This window comes from Lissotriton helveticus, chromosome 3_1 (genome assembly GCF_964261635.1).
Source record: "Lissotriton helveticus chromosome 3_1, aLisHel1.1, whole genome shotgun sequence".
Classification (NCBI taxonomy): domain Eukaryota; kingdom Metazoa; phylum Chordata; class Amphibia; order Caudata; family Salamandridae; genus Lissotriton; species Lissotriton helveticus.
The window spans coordinates 813,285,529-813,304,472 of NC_136061.1; the positions used below are offsets into that span (position 1 = coordinate 813,285,529).

The 18,944-nt window shown below is 43.0% G+C and overlaps 1 protein-coding gene across 1 annotated transcript in view; it reads left to right on the forward strand.

The window, feature by feature from the left end:
* Positions 1-18,944, forward strand: part of VWCE (von Willebrand factor C and EGF domains) — a 584,388-nt gene that overhangs the window by 490,164 nt on the left and 75,280 nt on the right. Inside the window, exons 15-16 of the mRNA XM_078681086.1 lie at positions 7,309-7,396; positions 13,887-13,972. Of these exons, the coding sequence (XP_078537212.1) occupies positions 7,309-7,396; positions 13,887-13,972 (174 nt within the window). The remainder of the gene's footprint in view (positions 1-7,308; positions 7,397-13,886; positions 13,973-18,944) is intronic.

Sequence of the window (18,944 nt, forward strand, 5' to 3'; positions counted from 1 at the left end):
ATAATTTCTTCCATAGTAGTGGGCGGTCAACTTTGTCAAAGGCCGTGGAGAAGTCTATGAAAGCAGCATAGACTCCCCCACCTCTGACCTTGACGTATTTATCCGTTATTACTTGGAGAGCAGTTAAATTATCCAAGGGACCATGATTTCTTCGGAATCCCGTTTGTTCTAAAGGAAGAATATTTGCCTGGACTACCCAATCATTAACTTGTTTCAGAAGGCATCTAGTGAAAACCTTACCAATTGCGTCTAACAGAGCTATTTGACGATAATTTTGGGGAGCTGATCGATCACCCTTTTTAAAAAGGGGAACTAAAATGCTTCCTTTCCATGAGGGAACTATCTTTCCGCTACGGAGACAAACATTAAATACTGGACATAACAACTTGCTCCATTTTTCACTATTGTGTTTTAAAACCGAAATTGGTAGCTCATCTGGCCCCATTGCCCCAGATGAGCGCATTTCCCTTATAGCTATTCTAATGTCTTTTTCGGATAGGGGAATCAAAGGCTGATCCTTTTCGTTAACAGCTACATAAGGAGACAACTTTCCATTTATTGCATAAAGGGATGTAACATAGTCCACCCATGTGTGTTCAACTATGGGAATAGGGAGTGGACGGGTTCTTGATCCACACCCGTCACCTATAAGTGACCAAAATTTTCTCATATCCCCTTTAAAAGCGGCCTCTCTTAATTTAATCCAAGTTGCATCCTCCTCTTCTTTCCGTAATTTTTCCTGCAACCTTTTCCTCCTTCTTTTTAATAGGCTTACTTCACTAGCTCTTTCTGCAGATTTATACAAGTATTGTTTCCTTACAAGCTTATTTATTTCTATATTAATAGAACGTAAGGGCCAAGAGGGAGTTGCAAAGCACCTTTTCCTAATCGGTTTTTTAGCAAGTAAAGTTACTAACGTCATAAAATCTTGGAAGCACGTTATTTCAGAACCCTGCCAATTGGCAAGATCATCAATTGCAGCATCAAGAACGCTCTCTAGATTTTGTTCCACTTGAGGGTTCCAATGACACCTTCCTGATTTCACTCCAAAACTTACATGATCACTGTTAAGAGACCATTGATCAGAACTCTGAGGATTTATGTTCATAGTAGAGAGAAGTAATTTATGGTCTCTAAAAACCGTATCTATGACCCTAAGATCCTTTAATAGGAAAAAGGAAGAGTTCTCAACTATAACATAATCTAATATTGATTCTCCCTGATGAGACCTATGAGTAAAATTAGCAGGAGAGTCAGAGGGGAGTCTTCCGTTCGCTATAATCCCATCTATTGCAGAAAGTTCTTTGAGAAGCATCTTCCCGCGCTTATTTGTTTTAATTTTCTTGGGAAGAATAGCTTGTGGGATATGACATGATTCTTCTTTGTCTTTATCTTGAAACAGAGACATACTTGAATTGGAAACTTTACAATTCAAATCCCCTACTAAGATGATATTGGGGGAAGAAAATTTCTCCCTTAGGCTCTGAATATAAACAAAAACTCTTCTTAAAATTCCATTAAAACTAACTTCAGGGGGAATGTATGCGTTAATCAATACCAGAGGTTTAGATACTTTAACATTATCGTGACTAAACAGCGTTATAGCTTGGAAGAGATTGCTAGAATCCATATAGTGGGAAAAGTCCCATTTTATCTCGTTGGAAAGGAGACAGGCAATTCCCCCCTTGGCGTGTCCTCTCCTGGAGGAAACAGCTTGACCATCAAGAACAAAATAATCCCTTCCTAACTGAAATTTCTCCGAGCACCAAGTCTCTTGGAGACAGATCACACTAGCTTTTAATGACATAAGGAAATTGGTTTTTTCCGGACACGCCTTTAGCCCTGCACAATTCCAGGATAATAGCGTTATATTCTCGCTAAAGATGAGAATTAGGGGGATTAGCGATTGTCAAATTCTTTGAAAGAACGCCGGGAAGCCAGTCCCAACGGACAAAGGCATCTTCTGCTTTATCCTGTAGGTGGAGTATAGATGGAATGGGGTAAGACACTGAGCGAAGATCTTTTGATAGTTGAATTTTAAGATCATTGAAACCACTATCTTGTTCTTTATTTCCAAGTACTGCCTTCAGGGGGGGGGATAGAAGATCTTAAGTGCCCTAGGGATTTAGGGGGTTTATCAAAAGAGAAATTTCCCCAAAAGGGCATCTCATCAATCCCTCTACTCTGAAAGTATTCCGACCGTTGTAGAATAAGATTCACCACTAATTTCGAATAAAATCTTACCCTCGTTAGGCTACCCCCCTCAATCTTCAAGATCCGTACTAAGTCTATGTCCGAGGTTTGTAACAATTTCAAATTTGCAGAATCTTGAAAATATTTAAGAAGCAGTGATCTATTTAAAATGCAGTCTGCATCAAATAATGGTAGAAAATCTAGGATAAGAGTGTCTACACTCTCATCTATAAAGATTTCAGGAGAATTTAGACAAACTGCAGCTGCTTCCCTTTTAACAGAGAAGGGGCTGGCCAAGGGATTAAGCTTAGGGAAACCTGAACTTATAAAGGTAGTTTCGTTTTTCTTAGGCTTCAAATTTAACAGGGCCCCTTTAGAATTAGAAGGCCCCTCAAGGGGGCAAGAATTCAAAAACTGGGGAACCAAAGTATGTATTTCATCTTTTTGTACCATCAAGGGGGACTGATGAAATTCTTGGACGCAAACTAATTCCGAATTTTCCTTCCAACGAAATTTCCGCCGTCTATTTTTTTCAATTCTTCTGATTAGTCGCCTCTTTTTAGCCCCAAGTTTTTTAACTTTCCCTGGATTCTCTTTATTTCTAACACCATCAGATTCGGGGACCTCCTTATCACCCACACCCTGCTGTTTATTAAAAATAGGAAAAAGTTCCATATCTTCCTTAGGATCCGTTACATATGGGACCACTATTGATGGATCCAATATTATTGAGTCCATTATCGATGGGGGCGGAACTATGTCTTCCTTTACCACCTCTTCTTGTAATACCTCCACTATTGAAACTAGATGTACTGCACAGTTAGAGGTGAGTGGTTTCGTACAGTGAACTGATTGTTCTCTAACATTGGGGAGATGCGAAGTATTAAGGGTCCCAGTCTTTAACTCAACCGTTTTCTGCTTAGAAAAATTTTCTGCGACCACCTCTAAGTTGGAGCCAGAATCCTTCTCTAATTTACCATGTACTAAGACCTTTAATATTTGGGTTACTGTATCCATTACACAATCTGAACCCCCAACAAATTTCTCTAGTAATACTAAAATGGATGAGAGCAGATGTTCTAGGGAAGATAAGAAATCAGAGACTGGTTTATCCGATTTATCCCCCCTAGGCGGAAGTAAAGAGTCAATACCTGATATATTAAGAGTGGGGCTCATTGAGATATGTGACTGGGAGATGTTCGAGGGAGTGCTGTTGTATAGGTGGAGGACCGGTGGCATTGATGTTAAAGGTGTTTTTACAAACTCCCTGTTCTTAACAGTATCAACCTCGATATATCTTTTACAGACTTCCAAATCCGAATCGGAAAGAGCAAAGTCATTATTATGAATTTCTCTAGAGGAGAGAATGATTGGTTCATGTTTTTCGGGAGGGGGCTCACCAGTTTTGGACAAAGAAATTAGATCCCAACATCCCGCAACTTGTGGGCTAATTCCAAAGGGAATTTGTATAGGGAAACGAGTGTGGGTAGGATCAGGACCTGCAACTACAGTAATTACTTCCTTCTCCATGCTTTTTTCAAGCCCTGAACCCGAAAAACTCAATCCCATTGGAGCAAATGGAGCTTTTACCAGAGGAGTGTGGGCAGAATCAACGCTGAACGCTTTGGTTTTCCCCCTTTCCCAGAGATTAAATATCTGACAGGTACCTTTCAGTTGTTTTGCATGATTGTCCTTATTTCGAAGGGGATTAGATTTTGTTTTGGAACACGACTTACCAACCAAGACTCTACCAGACCTAAGCTTTTTGGCTGTTATTATTTTCAGGAAAAGAAAAAATAGAAAAGAAAAGGTCTAGGGAGTTAACAAGCGTAATACAATAATGAAGGGATCACAATTAATCAATTACAAAGCAAACTATAACTTAGTAATATTTATATTATGCTTCGAAGAGAAGTGGGCACAGCACGGCCTACTTCGGCCTCTGAGGGCCTCAGAGGGCACGCCCTTTGCCCGGGCTTAGCCTCGCGCTTTGACCCGCGCGCGTCCCACGTGCGCGTTCAGGCTGTAGGATATATAGGAAATACTAATGCCGGGAAGAGGACCAGCTACAGCTTGTTAGCGCCGCTGTGGCTGCTGGTCCTCGCAGTCCAGAGTAGTCTTAAAAGTGCAAAGATCAGCCTGTAAATCACCTCCCGCTCAGTGTGGAACACGAACGGCTCCCGCAAAGCGGGGGCCGTGAGAGGTGAAGTGAAGACGGCAGCTTTTCAAGTTCTTGGACACAGAGTCCGTGAAGGGCAGCAGCACGGTCAGGAAGCAGCTCCCAAGAAGAATCGGAGGATGTACAATCCCACTCCGATATTTGTCAGGTGAGGGGCGCTGTCGGGAAGAGGACCAGCTGCGGCTTGTTAGCGCCGCTGTGGCTGCTGGTCCTCGCAGTCCCGAGTAGTCTTAAAAGTGCAAAGATCAGCCTGTAAATCACCTCCCGCTCAGTGTGGAACACGAACGGCACCCGCGAAGCGGGGGCCGTGAGAGGTGAAGTGAAGACGGCAGCTTTTCAAGTTCTTGGACACAGAGTCCGTGAAAGGCAGCAACACGGTCAGGAAGCAGCTCCCAAGAAGAATCGGAGGATGTACAATCCCACTCCGATATTTGTCAGGTGAGGGGCGCTGTCGGGAAGAGGACCAGCTGCGGCTTGTTAGCGCCGCTGTGGCTGCTGGTCCTCGCAGTCCCGAGTAGTCTTAAAAGTGCAAAGATCAGCCTGTAAATCACCTCCCACTCAGTGTGGAACACGAACGGCTCCCGCGAAGCGGGGGCCGTGAGAGGTGAAGTGAAGACGGCAGCTTTTCAAGTTCTTGGACACAGAGTCCGTGAAGGGCAGCAGCACGGTCAGGAAGCAGCTCCCAAGAAGAATCGGAAGATGTACAATCCCACTCCGATATTTGTCAGGTGAGGGGCGCTGTCGGGAAGAGGACCAGCTGCGGCTTGTTAGCGCCGCTGTGGCTGCTGGTCCTCGCAGTCCCGACTAGTCTTAAAAGTGCAAAGAACTGCCTGTAAATCACCTCCCGCTCAGTGTGGAACACGAAAGGCTCCCGCGAAGCGGGGGCCGTGAGAGGTGAAGTGAAGACGGCAGCTTTTCAAGTTCTTGGACACAGAGTCCATGAAGGGCAGCAGCACGGTCAGGAAGCAGCTCCCAAGAAGAATCGGAGGATGTACAATCCCACTCCGATATTTGTCAGGTGAGGGGCGCTGTCGGGAAGAGGACCAGCTGCGGCTTGTTAGCGCCGCTGTGGCTGCTGGTCCTCGCAGTCCCGAGTAGTCTTAAAAGTGCAAAGATCAGCCTGTAAATCACCTCCCGCTCAGTGTGGAACACGAACGGCTCCCGCGAAGCAGGGGCCGTGAGAGGTGAAGTGAAGACGGCAGCTTTTCAAGTTCTTGGACACAGAGTCCGTGAAGGGCAGCAGCACGGTCAGGAAGCAGCTCCCAAGAAGCATTCCACCATGGCAGATAGCAAGGGGTACAACCCCAGATCAACACTAGATCCTCCCACGGACCCTCCACTTGAAACCATTGGGTGGCTAGGCACTCCTATAATGGATGCATGTTTAACCTGGTGTGTGGGACAATGGCAACGCCATAGACCATCATCTACAAGAGGCACATGAACTTTCTAGCCATTACATGGTCATCTGGCTGAAAAACAGCTTTCGCTGCGTTCACTACTTCAGAATCGAGTATTGCCTCCAAAAAATGCTAGACTTGCATGGGTTGCAAAGTGGCAGCCATCACTTCCCTCAAACATGTTAGTGAGTTACAGGCTCTTACTCTTGAAGAACCCTTCTCTCAACTGTACCACAATAGAGTTGTGCTCAGGACAAACCCCAAATTCCTACCCCAGGTAGTTTTTAGTTTCCACCTCAATCAACCCATAGAACTCCAAATGTTCTACCCATGGCAGAATGAGTTCTTCCCATCTTAGATGACATTGACATTGACAGGACAAAGCCCTTCCGTAAGACACAGCAACATTTTGCCTCCTTTTCCAGACTTCACGAAGGGTGTGCTCCATCCAAACCAGGTAAAGCAAGATAGCTAGTTCGATGCCTAAAGACCTGTTATGCTAAAGCCAAATGCCCTTTGCCTCCCAGACCTCACTCATCCTCCCTCAAAAGGAGCTTCTACAGCTTTCTAGGATAATATTCCTATACTTTACATTTACAAAGCAGCTACCTCGTCTACACCCCACATATTTACGAAACATTATTGTGTGGAAGTTCTAACTCACCAACTAGTGAAAGGTGGTCAGGCTGTCCTGTGCACACTTTTACAATTTTCTGCAACTTCCTCAGGCTAGCTGCTGCATCTAGGAAGACTACTTTACCATCTTTGCACAGCATTTGTATCTACAGGTACACATGCCACGAACTGAAAATGTTACTTTAACTATAAGCATCTGTTCACGGCATGTAGTGCTATAGATTCACATGCACCCACCCTCCTCCCTGGATGCCTTTAGTTGTTTCATATGTTTTTAACTTTCACCCTTGATCTTTCCTAAGCATGGTCTTCTTTTCTGTGTCACTATTCTCCATCTACATCCTCACCCTTCGTCTGGGAAAAACAATCTAATAATAGAGATGATACCAATGTGAGTTACCACCATGATACCTCGTGACTCAACAAGACTTCTTCAAAGAAAAAATACTTGCACACTTCCGAGCCCAACACTAGATGACAGGAGTATGCACAGCATGTGAATATACAGCACTACATGCCACAAACAAGCTTATAGGGTAAGTAACGTTTTCTTTTTTGATGTAGTCAGACAAGTTGACCTTTTCAAAATGTAAATACGAAGATAAATATTCTGGTCCACTCTTGAACTACTCTACTTCTTGCTCCTTCCTTCTCTGATCTAACCAAGCATGTGTGGTTTCTGAAACGTTTGGCTGAAAAAGAGTTAGATCGACTATTCAGAATATGGGATGCTGAGGACATGCCCTTTAACTCTGAATACCATAGGCAGTTACATCCGTACAAAGACTTTCTGAATTTCCAAACTGTTCCTATGTATCTGTATTGAGTCAAAAACAGTTGGCTTGTTTTCCACACGTTTAAAAGAAGATCACTCTGAGAACTTCTGATTTGTTCTCACAGGCTGGAAATGTGACATGCATCTCCCCAGACTGCCCTGACATCAGTTGCCAAAACCCTGTTATGTTAGATTGCTGCCTTCGCTGCCCAGGTTGGTGACTCTACTCTTTTATTCGAATGATAAATATGAAGGTCCTGAGTTTTTGTAAGACATGCATTGACAACTGGGTATAATTATCATGAGCTTGCAAGGATCTTTACCCTGGTGAGCATAGATTATCTGTCGGGCCAGCTTCTGATCTGCATGCTGTGGTAAAAAAACTTTTTTGTGTGAAATCTGATGGTATCTTTCCTAGGACAACAGAGTGTCTTATAACTACAAGCAAGTACAAGTTCAACCATATTACTCCTTCTGCCTCTTTTCTATATTGAATCCCTTGGAAGAAAGATGTTCTTTTAAAATAACTTGTACACCTAGATTCTTCTATATACATGCGAAAGAAACTCATAATTTATGGTGGCACGAGAAGTCTCGGGAGCAAAGGGATCCCCAGGCTGGTCATCCCACTGTTGAATAAACAGACCAAGGATACTACCGCTTTCTCAGGCAATGAAACTGTTGACAGTATTTCTGTTATCGTTTAAGATAGATATAAAGTGTCTTTTGAGGATCAGGACATTGTTCAACCTCATGCATCAATGAGGCAATGTGTCCCTAAATGACACCTAAACACCAATATAAAATAAATATCATTGCAAGAAAGTAAATCTACGGAGTTAGTGGCAAAAAATAGACCATAATAATTCAAGGTGCAATGCAGAAAGCAAAAAATAATAGTCAAAATGCATATATCCTATCTGAACCTTGGTTCGATAACAGTCTTAGAGTACACAAACAAGCCTGTAGAAGACTCAAATGGAAATGGTGCTCTAATTATGACCATAGTGATAAGGTGGCTTATAAACAGGCTTGAAGGACTTACAAAAACTTGATTTCCACAGCCAAATACAACTATTTTACGATGAAAATGAAATCCTCTTTGAATGTTCCAAATAAACTCTTTGCTACAGTACAAAAATTAAGTAAGGTTTAGACGGGCCTGGGAGGTGACGTTGGCCCACTTGATGAGGAGGACTGGACGGAGGCCCTGGCCTCCCGCGGGGGGCAGCCATAGCGATACGTCTGTGCCTTGTCCCGTTTAAATATCTTCATCAAGTCTACTTCACACGGGTCTGGTTATGGAGGGTGGGGCTGGTGGCCTCCCCTGTATGTCTTAGATGCGAGTGGGAGGAAGGGACCCTGATGCACATGACTTGGCATTGTCTCTCCTTGTCACGGTTCTGGAGAGGGGTAGTGACCTGCATCTCTGAGGTGTTGGGCTGGGACATGCCCATTCCTCGAAATTGGTGCTATTGCATGTCATGGATGGGATTGGGGCTAATATTTATAAACACCATCTTATGTTGCTAGGCTTTACTCTGGTGCAGAGGGACATTGCTAGAACATGGAAGGTACAGGCGCCACCCTTTGTGTCGGCTTGGAAGAAGGGACTGGACTTCTGTGTGGGCTTGGAACTTCCTATTTTCACTGCAAAAGGGTGCCCGCAGAAGCATTATAAAATTTGGAATTGTTGGGCAGACTATCGGGTCTTGCTGTTGGAGCCGGTTGATGCCACAGGGTCCCTCCATTCAGTTTAATATTACCCTGCTGGTGGAAGCTGTAGTTTCTTGCATATACGTTTATTGTAGCGTACGGTTGTGGTGCAAAATGCACAGCTAGGCTGTTTCTGGGAGGCCGTTAGTGCGACTGGGGGGAAGGTAGTTGGGTGGGGGTTTGCATATGGTTTATTTAATCTATATTACTTTCCATTTCTTTTTGATCTTATCATTGAAAAGTCAAAGTCATGAAGCTTTATATCTATTGTGCATGTGTCTCTGGGTTATGGAGCCCTGCTTCATATGTGTCATATGATGAATAAAATCTGTTTTAAAAAAAAAAGAAATTAAGTAAGGTTCCAGAACATAAAAATAAGTTAGCCAGCCAAGCATTTTGTAACACATTAGCCATCTTCTTTCAAAATAAGGTAGAAGCGGTCTACAACACGTTCTCGACCAATCACTCTGATAGACAGATGACAGTCCTTCAGGCTTTCCTGACTCGGCGTTAATCTTGCCTGAATCATCTACCATTTCACAAGATATCTCTCCCTCAGATTTCACTGGGAAATCTCTACTGACATCCTTCTCCCCTCTATCTGAGGAATCTGTCCTGTCCAAGTCTGGCCCCCCAATGAACACCTGCCCTTCTAGGATTCTTCACCTAGCGCCAACAGTTATTTCTAAGTATCATACGGACATCTTTAACAGGATGTTTATGCTGGGCTCCTTTCCAAAGGAATGGAAAAGGGCTTCTATTCTGCCTCTCTTAAAAAAGCTAAGTTGGACAGCAACAATCCCGAAAATTTTAGGCCAATTTCTTGCCTTCCATTTCCTTCTAGGATCGTCAAAAAAGTTATCAATCAGAAGCTAGCAATCAGGAGCTATCTCATTTCTTACAAATACTTCACTTCTTGACACCATGATGTTTGGTTTTAGAAGCCAACACAGCAGAGATATAGACTTGATTACTGCATCTGAGCAAATTAGACAAACCCTGGGTAATGGATGTAATGCTGCTCTGATTTTATTAGTCCACTTGACAGCATTTAACACTGCTACCTCTTCACCATTAGGATCGGGGACAAGGCTCTCCAGCTCCTCAATTTGTTTCTTTCAGACATAGAACAGTTCGTCGAGCTCACAGGTTTCAAATCTCCCTCTCTCTGCCTTGTGGGGTCTTTCAGTGATCGTCTTTAAGTTCAACCCTTTTTAACTTGTATTGTAATTGACTCCCTTGGTTAACTTCATAAGATCATTCGGTTTTGCAGTAGTGTCCTATGCCAATGACACCCAAATTGTAGTGTCGGTAGCTAGCAATCCTCATGATACAGCCTTCAGATTCCATGACTGCATGCTCCAAATTTCAAGTGGATGGCCAGCAATTGTCTAAGATTAAATTAGTCAAAAACTGAGGTTCTGCTCTTCGGGTCTAATACATCCTTTTGGTTTCCTAAGTGGTGGCTGCAGGAATTGGGGGATCTGTCTACCCCAGTTCCGAAAGTCAAACATCTTGGGGTTTATTTTGACAATTAACTATCCTTTGAAGGCCATGTTAATTCCATTACTTCATCAGGCTTTTTCATGCTTACAGCCCTTTGGAAAATCTTTCCCCACATTCCCTCTGAATTGCAGAAGGCTGTGATTTCTGCTCTCATTCTGTCAAAAATTGATAACTGCAGTGCACTCTTTACCAATATTCAGAAAAGATTTTTAAACAAACTGCAGATCTTACAAAATGCAGCTTCCCGGCTGCTTTTGGCTATTCCCAAACACCATTCTATATCACATGCTCTTCCACTCCTACATTGACTACGGTTTAAGAGAAGGATTGAATTTAGAGCCCTCTGTATTGCTTTTCATTCCCTACATGACTCAGGAGCCGACTACTTGAAATAGTGTTTTCAACTATATGTCTCTAGCAGATCTCTGCATTCCTCCACAGCATTCAATCTTGTCATCCCCAAGGTCAGGAGAGCTAACTGAGGAGGAAGAAGTTCCATCACTCTGCATGGCTAGACAGTAGAATTCTCTGCTGTGGGATCTTAAAATCAAGCAAGATTTACTTTCCTTCCGTAAAACCCTACAAAACTGGCTTTTCAAACTATGATTCTCTTTGAAGTTGATCTACTTTCTTCTGCTTAGGTTTTCTTTTCTTCTCTTTGCTGAGCAACAGCACCTAGACACCCTAGGGTAGTAGTGCACATTTCTACATTTCATTTTCTTCATTTCAAATTAAATCAATATAGGGAATTCACTTAAGGCTCAGTCAAATGCAGGAATAGAATGACATAAAGTCAATGTAAAAATATTTGAAGTCCATATCAAGAGTCAAACGAACAAAAGTTCCATCTCTAAAGTCGGGGAGTCAACAGACTGTCTCACCTCCAGGATTCGCCATATTTATAAGCAAATCTACAATAGAAGTTAATGGAAATCACAGTCATCATAGGGTGCGTAAATGCAGCGCTAAATTGACAAATCACAGTTCAGAATTATGATAACGTCATATAATAAGTGTTGGCTGCTACTTAACTGCAGTGGGAAGGCAGGTGGAGGGGGGAAGGAATAACAAAAAGATGTTTTAATTACTTACCTGACTGACAGCCACCTCTCTGGGATGTATGACATTACAACGCATGCTTTTACCACGCATGCCTTTACAACGTGGTGTTTACAACGCATGCCTTTACAACGCATAGCGCTTTGGGGTGCTGGATAGTGAATAGTTTAATTTACTAATCCAACTCCAGTCCCCGTGGATAGTAGGGAAGGTGTTGGATAGTAAATTAAATCTATTCCCTATCCTAGAGCGCCCCCCAGCGCAATGCGTTGTAATGGTTTGCGTTGTAAATACCGCGTTGTAAAGGCACTGCGTTGCAAAAGTTGCGTTGTAAAGGTTGTTCACCATCCAATCACAACGCTGCGTTACAGCAGAATTGTGATTGGTCTGAACGCTGTGGTTCAGCGCTCACTGAGGGACTGGGAGGCTGTGCATGTTCTCCACCCATGGTGTACAATACAGCCTGGTGGAGAACATGAAAAGTGCACACGACTGTTTGGCTGGCCCAAGACGGCCTGCCAAACCATCTTGCGCACTTAAGAGAGGGCTCACCACTCCTCCCCCTGCTCCTCCGTGACAGCCCAGACCGCCCCTAAACAGCTGAGCAATGATGGGAAAATAAAATAATAACAATGCTTTATTATCATTTTATTTTTCCTTTTTGCCCTGCTCACAGAGCAGTGGGGTGACCCTCCTCCACTTTAGCAGAGGAGCAACCATTTCAGTACCAGCCTCTAACTGAATATTAACATGTCCTATTCTAACTATCGGGGGAGGGATTTGTGGTGTTTTACTCCGCGGAGTTCTGTGGGTTTACCCAAAAACTACACGGAGTTCCGCAAGCGACGGAGTTGTGGCACATCATGCTGCTCACGCTGTTTTTTACATCGTGGAGCTTGTCCCATACTGTAAAATCAGCATGAAAGGCACCACACAGTGCACCAGAGAGCACTGCTTCTTTCTGCCACTCAAGTAGATTTTCTACTCAAGCGGTAGCTTTCTCGCCGTGAATGGCAGCTTTCTCATTGTGAGCAGTAGGGACATGCCACCACTGCCCACATTGAGATATTTTGCTGGGAGGCGGCCTAGCACTTGATTTTCTCAATTGTGCTCACCAACTCACTGTTGGCGAGCCTCGTGTGAGAAAAAAAATTGCCACCCGGCAGTTGGTGGAGTTTTTCCAAAACTCAGCACTTTAAATGGGAAAAATTCCCTTAAACTCCCCAGAATAGTGGAGTTTACCACCCACCCCTAATTCTAACCTAATATCATCAGAGGTGCAATATAAAAATAGTTACATAAACAATGGAAGTCTCGCAAAATAAATAGATTTACAACATCATAAGCAGATAGAGCTTAAAAATAGCAAAAAGCTTCCCCCATGGTTCTTCAAGAATAGCAGTCAATATAGAACATTTAAACAGTGCTCATTGAGTACGTGTGCAATGACAAGAAGATGGAGTCGAGGCCTGGTTAGTTAAATACAGAAAAGTGCAGTTTCACAAAGTACAGCATTCTTTTTGTGTGCATAAATATACAAAATGTTTAACACACATTTTAATAAAGTAAAATCCACTTTGTCACCACCAACAGTCTGAAAGATAATTCCAGATCACATAACAGAGATCCCTTCTCTTTTTTTGTTCAAATGACAGTTGAAAAACACACTAAAAATAAAATGTAAAATAAAATGTAGGATCATCTCCCTGAAGTTCCCTTAATGCCTTCTAACCTCGTTACAATTTATATGATCACTATAAGACATATGATACTTGAATCATTCTTTTCTTTAAGATTATATCATGTCTTTTTAAATCTATGTAAGGCGAATGCTACTGCAATTGTTTCTTCAAACTCATTGTACAGCTCCAAAGGTTGTATAAAACTCTCAAAGTAAATAAATCAAAAAAATAAATGATGTCTCAGAAAGCATGGAATTTTTGTAGTTGGGACTGGGATCTTTACTCTGTAAATACATGATATCTGTTTCCATGAACTGAATGGGATGACTGTATTTATATGGATATTGATGGGTCTATATTGAAGTGTTTTTCTGCGTAAACTGATCTTTAAAGCCCCTTGTTTTCCTTTATGGGCTGGCAAACTCGAATATAGATTTCAATAATTCCAATCATAGAATCTTGATCTTGGAGTGCATTTGATCTCCACCTTATGAGAAGTGTTGGCATGTTTGATCCGCAACAACAATGACCTAACCTAACAACGGGGAGTTGTGTAATTGTTGCCTCAGAGGGTATTTATGATGATTTTCGACCTGAATTCTTTGTTACTCTTCTTGCTGGGTCACTTCCGGCCACATTCTGATCTTTTGTTCTTTGATCAAAGCAGGTAAGACACATTTCCCTCTTTTTTCTAAGGGCATTTCAAGTCCACTTGATATCTTTTTTCTTCATTTTTACAGCTGAATGTGTTTTCCATGGTGAGACATTTCCCGATGGAGCAGAATTCAGCAGGGATGGGGATAAGTGCTCCTCCTGTACATGCCGGGTATGTTTTATCATTTTTTAAGTTATGAGTGTCCATTATCTCTCATCCCAAAGAGTAATTATCTTGACCCACTATGCTCCTACCGTATTTACCCAGTTTTTTTCACTCTGTCAAATATCCCTGAATTATGCCATCACTATTTTCTCAATCCAATCTTTATACTCCTTTTCCCTTTCACCATTATCCATTTATGATACTGTCCCTTTCCTTCTCCCCATTCTACTTTCAATTACTCTCAAATTATATGAACATATAAATGAAATGAGGACTGACAGTCTAATCCAATCTCCTCGTATTTCCACAGAACCCAGGATAGTTGAGTAAACACTACAGGACCTCTCACTTGTCTCCTATGGAGCACTACTAAGGTTTTTTTTTCGTGAAAGCCCAACCTTTTTTGGGAAATAGCTCATGTGTCCATGCTGGTGACAGTTACAAGCATCTGCAATTTCTTACTACGGCTATCTCATGCATGCACCACCACCATATTCCTTACGTCCACCACATCTGCTGGAGACAGTGTTATGCACGGCAAAGTCTAGCACCACTACTCAATGTAGCCTCTCCCATCTGCCAGAATATGTGTCATGGATCGCTACCCTGTGCAAGAGGCTCTACCACTTCAGCTCTATGATCCACCATCCATCCATTATAGCAGCTGCTATATGCATCTGCCATTACTTTTGCAAGATGTTTGATCAATATACCCTCGCTGCTTCAGACTATTCCATGCATTTGCCTGCTCAGGTGAAGTTTGTTCCCTTCAAGTATCTTGTCTGCTAAAGGTGTTTTCTAGGCACCCACCACATCTGCTAAACAATGCCCAATGAGCTTGCTTCATCTGCTTAAGATTGTTCTACGCACTCACCCCTCTGCTAGTTCAACACATACACACCCTCTGTTAAGGCTTGTCCATGCACCTACCACCTCAGCTGAAAAGGATGTTCGAAGTGCATACCATCTCTGCTTGAAGCTGTTCACTGCACATTCAACATGTGCTCAGGTTGTTCCAGCGAGATTGTTCTGTGCCCACATAACTTCTGCTAGAGGCTATTTCAGGAATCTTACATGTCTGCTTGGCACTGTTACATGCACACAACACCACTGTCATCACTCATTGGAACTGCTCATTATAGTCAGTATCCATGCAGAGGTTACTTTATGTGCCCAAAGTCTTCACTATTGGTTATTCCATGTATCTATGCTCTCTGCTGGTGGCTTTTGTATGAATACATTCACACTACATCAAGTATTCACCTCCTTTGAAGGAGTCAGTCCCATTCAGCTTCCACGTCTGCTAATATATTACTTTAATGGCCCACCACTGCTGCTGAAGATTGTTGCTATATTATTTTAATGGCCCACCACTGCTGCTGAAGATTGTTGCATACACCCATTTAAGACTGTTTACTGTGCTACCTCATCTGCTAAAACTAGTCATCCACTTCACTGTTTGTTGTTTCTGAATTCAATCTCTTGGCAGGAGGATGTTTCATGTGGCCACCGCCAGTGCTGGAGGCTGTCGTATGACTCACACCTTACTGCTGAAGGCTGATCCATATATATACCTCATTCATTCAAGGTTGTTTCTGTAGCCAGGTCATTGTTCCATGAATACTGGGTTTCCTGCCATTTGCAGAATGAAAAAATTATAAATTTTCAAGCAATGCTTAGGTCCATTATCCACTAGATGAGTTCACACTATCATCTTGTTTTTCATGAAACTCTATATGTGGGCATCGCATTGTCCACAAGTGTGTCTTGAATATCTTGACCTGAAATCCGATGTAACCCCCATATGCCCTCTTCATATTTTGTTTTTTATTTAACATTGAATAATGTGTGAGGAGTGAGACTACATGGAAACTAATCCTTGTTTACTACTACTCCACTTGAGGAGGGAAGATTGCATAAGAATCCATATCAGTAAACCTCGATAACTTCTGTTGCAGGTTAATAAGTTGTTTCTTTTGTTACATGAAACTTTTATAGATCCAATTATTGTGAATCAACTGTTAAGCCATATTTTCTCACCCTTGGAGGCAGGCATATATTTTTGGTAGTATGTAAGCACATTTCTTAATCTTGTGTGCTGTTGCAGTTTCTTCTCTAGCTTGAAAATATTTGGCTTAGCGAATGTGTGAACTGATAACAATGTCAGAACTTAACACATATCAGCTATTAATGTTAGCAGAAAATGCTACCATTGCTGTGTTATTGCTTGTAGATGTGCTCTTCATCTAACATCTACTGTCCTATGAGCTAGTGAATACAGTTGCATGCAGATTACAATCCAGCATGAATTCTCTTGTGAACCTGCAGAGAGGACTGCTACTAGCCACTTGCAGAGTAGTCGTGAGAGGTGTCTTGTATGCTTGTTTGGACCAAGGCATAGACTTCTGCCATAGGCGCTGTGAGTCTCCTGGTTTCTCTTAGGATATCCTTATATAGAAGGGTTAATTTTACACATTCAAAATCAGTGGTCATTTTGCTGTTGCCAAATGCAGAAATTGTGGGTCTTGGTTGCTCTGCTTCATCATCAGAAAACTAGGGGGCGTCCATACTTGCCAACCATATTAATTTAGGCTAGTGGTTACTTTTTAGCCCTCTCTAATGCCTACCAATTTTGTACAAGTCCTACAGTTTTTGTTTTGGCATGGCCCACCTGTATAATAACACCTCTCTAGACTAAAACTACAGCATGCATCCACCACCTCTGGAACAGGCAGCACTGTGCACACCGTTTTTATAATGGAGTCAGTATCATCCATAAGCACTTAACGCCCCTGCTAGGGGGTACACTATGAACCACGCACCTCTTCTGAAGGTTGTACACACTCACCACCTTCTCGAGGGCTTGCAATGCTCACACAGTCCTCGCTGGAGTTTATACTTTGCGCCCACCACCTCTGTAAAAAAGCTATCTTATTGAATTGAATTGAATTGAATAGGTTAATTATAACGCGCAACTGTCGCTCCGAAAGACAATTGTGAATAGTCGCTTTTTTGGCCAATTGTTAACAAATGAACACAGGCAAGATTTTTTTTAAACTTGTTTAATGTTAGGTGGAGTGCTAGTTACATCAATAACTATTAGCCATCATACAATAGTAAAGCTGTTTTGTATATTTTGAGCATTCGGGGGTATCCTGGCGCTAAACGGATAGAGGCAAGCCCAGACCCTGATTGTGAGGCCTAGGAAGCTATCTTATTGAATTGAATTGAATAGGTTACTTATAAAGCGCACTGTCGCTCCGGAAGAGGCCTCCTGGCGCTAAACGGATAGAGGCAAGCCCAGACCCTGACCGTGGGGCCTAGGAACCTAGATAAGGGCATGACAAAGTTAATCTGAGGCTTCAAAGATCCAGATCTTATGGATTCCCTACCTCTGTTGCAGTTGTTAAATGCTCTCATTTTTTCTGCAAGAGACTTTAATATGCACCCACAACTACTATGGATGATCATTGTATTTACCAATTCCTTTGTGCTGGCTGCAGGTCCATTGCATCTGTTCTGGAGGCTGTCCTGGTCATCCGCTTCACTGTTTGTTGTTTCTGAATTCAGTTTCTCGGCAGGAGGATGTTTCATGTGGCCACCACAAGGGCTGGAGGCTGTCGTATGACTCACACCTTACTGCTGAAGGCTGTTCCATATATATACCTCATTCATTCAAGGTTATTTCTGTAGCCAGGTCAATGTTCCATGAATACTGGGTTTCCTGCCATTTGCAGAATGAAATATGGAGCAGCTACTTTAATCAGCCAATCCAAGCAGCACCCGCCCGCACTTTAAAGAGGGAACAGAGATCCGTCTGCAGGCGTGTGAGGTGAGTTACAGACCAGCATGCAGCTGGATGCCTGGGGTGTCCAGGGGACCCCCTTTGTCCCCTTCAGAGGATTGCCCTCAGGGGGCGTACTGACAGTGTGGCACCTTTTTGTGGCGTACTGGCAGTGCTCCTCCTGATGACTTCTTTGTCTTTGCGCCCAGGTCAATAATATGGAGCGGGCACAAAAGCAAAGAGATTGCCTCATTTGCATGAGGCCATGACACCATGCAAATGAGTGAATGCCCTCTCGAGATAGTGCTGGTGCTACATGTGCACAATCCCTATCAGTATTACAGGAAGGGCTAAACAAGCATCTGCAGTCCCTTCTGTAATACTAAAGTATACTGGGGGTGCTCAAAGCGGGCGCACATTGTGCTCCCAGGGCACTTTGTGCAATGTTGCCTCAGGCTCATATTTTACATTGTACCTTGGGGGCACAATGAGCATGTGCGCATGTTGTTTGCACCTCCTGGTTACAACGGTATTACACAATGGTATTACAGAAGGGGCCGCAGACGCTTGAGCGGCCCCTTGTGTAATACTGAAAGCACCAGCTACGAGTAATACGGGACATTTATGGCAGCAACATACAGTCCAATCACTTGCAAGAAACACATGGTGCATTATGGGTGATGAATCAGGTTACAGAGCTTGGGGTAAATACCCGCCATGGCATAGAGTTCAACCGAAACCGCTAAAAATGCTGCTCATCCCGCAATCAGGTAAACAAAAACAATGATATGGTAATCAAAAAAGTCTTAACTGTTGAAAGCTAGACAGCAATTGACAGAGCAGTGTGTAACATATGTGCCCGTATAACATAGTTTGACTTCATCCTACATCTATGTCCATCTCATCCCCCCTGGATGGAACTATAATGTACTCTCTAACAAGTTGAAAGGGCCAAGCCCTAAGGCTCCACACACACTAAACCGTGTCCTAGATGCACAGACGTTATCACGCTGCTAGCAAATTGTTTCAATAACCCCTGCCTGCCCCGCTGAGGCCAGTTAAGCATCTCTGCCCCCAAAGCCATTCCCACATGCTGGCTGAGTAATCTGGTTGTCTGTCATCGTCCCCATCTGTGGGAGAACCTCTGCGTCCCCACCCGTCTGCCCAATAGCTGCAGTTTCTTCAGTAGTATCA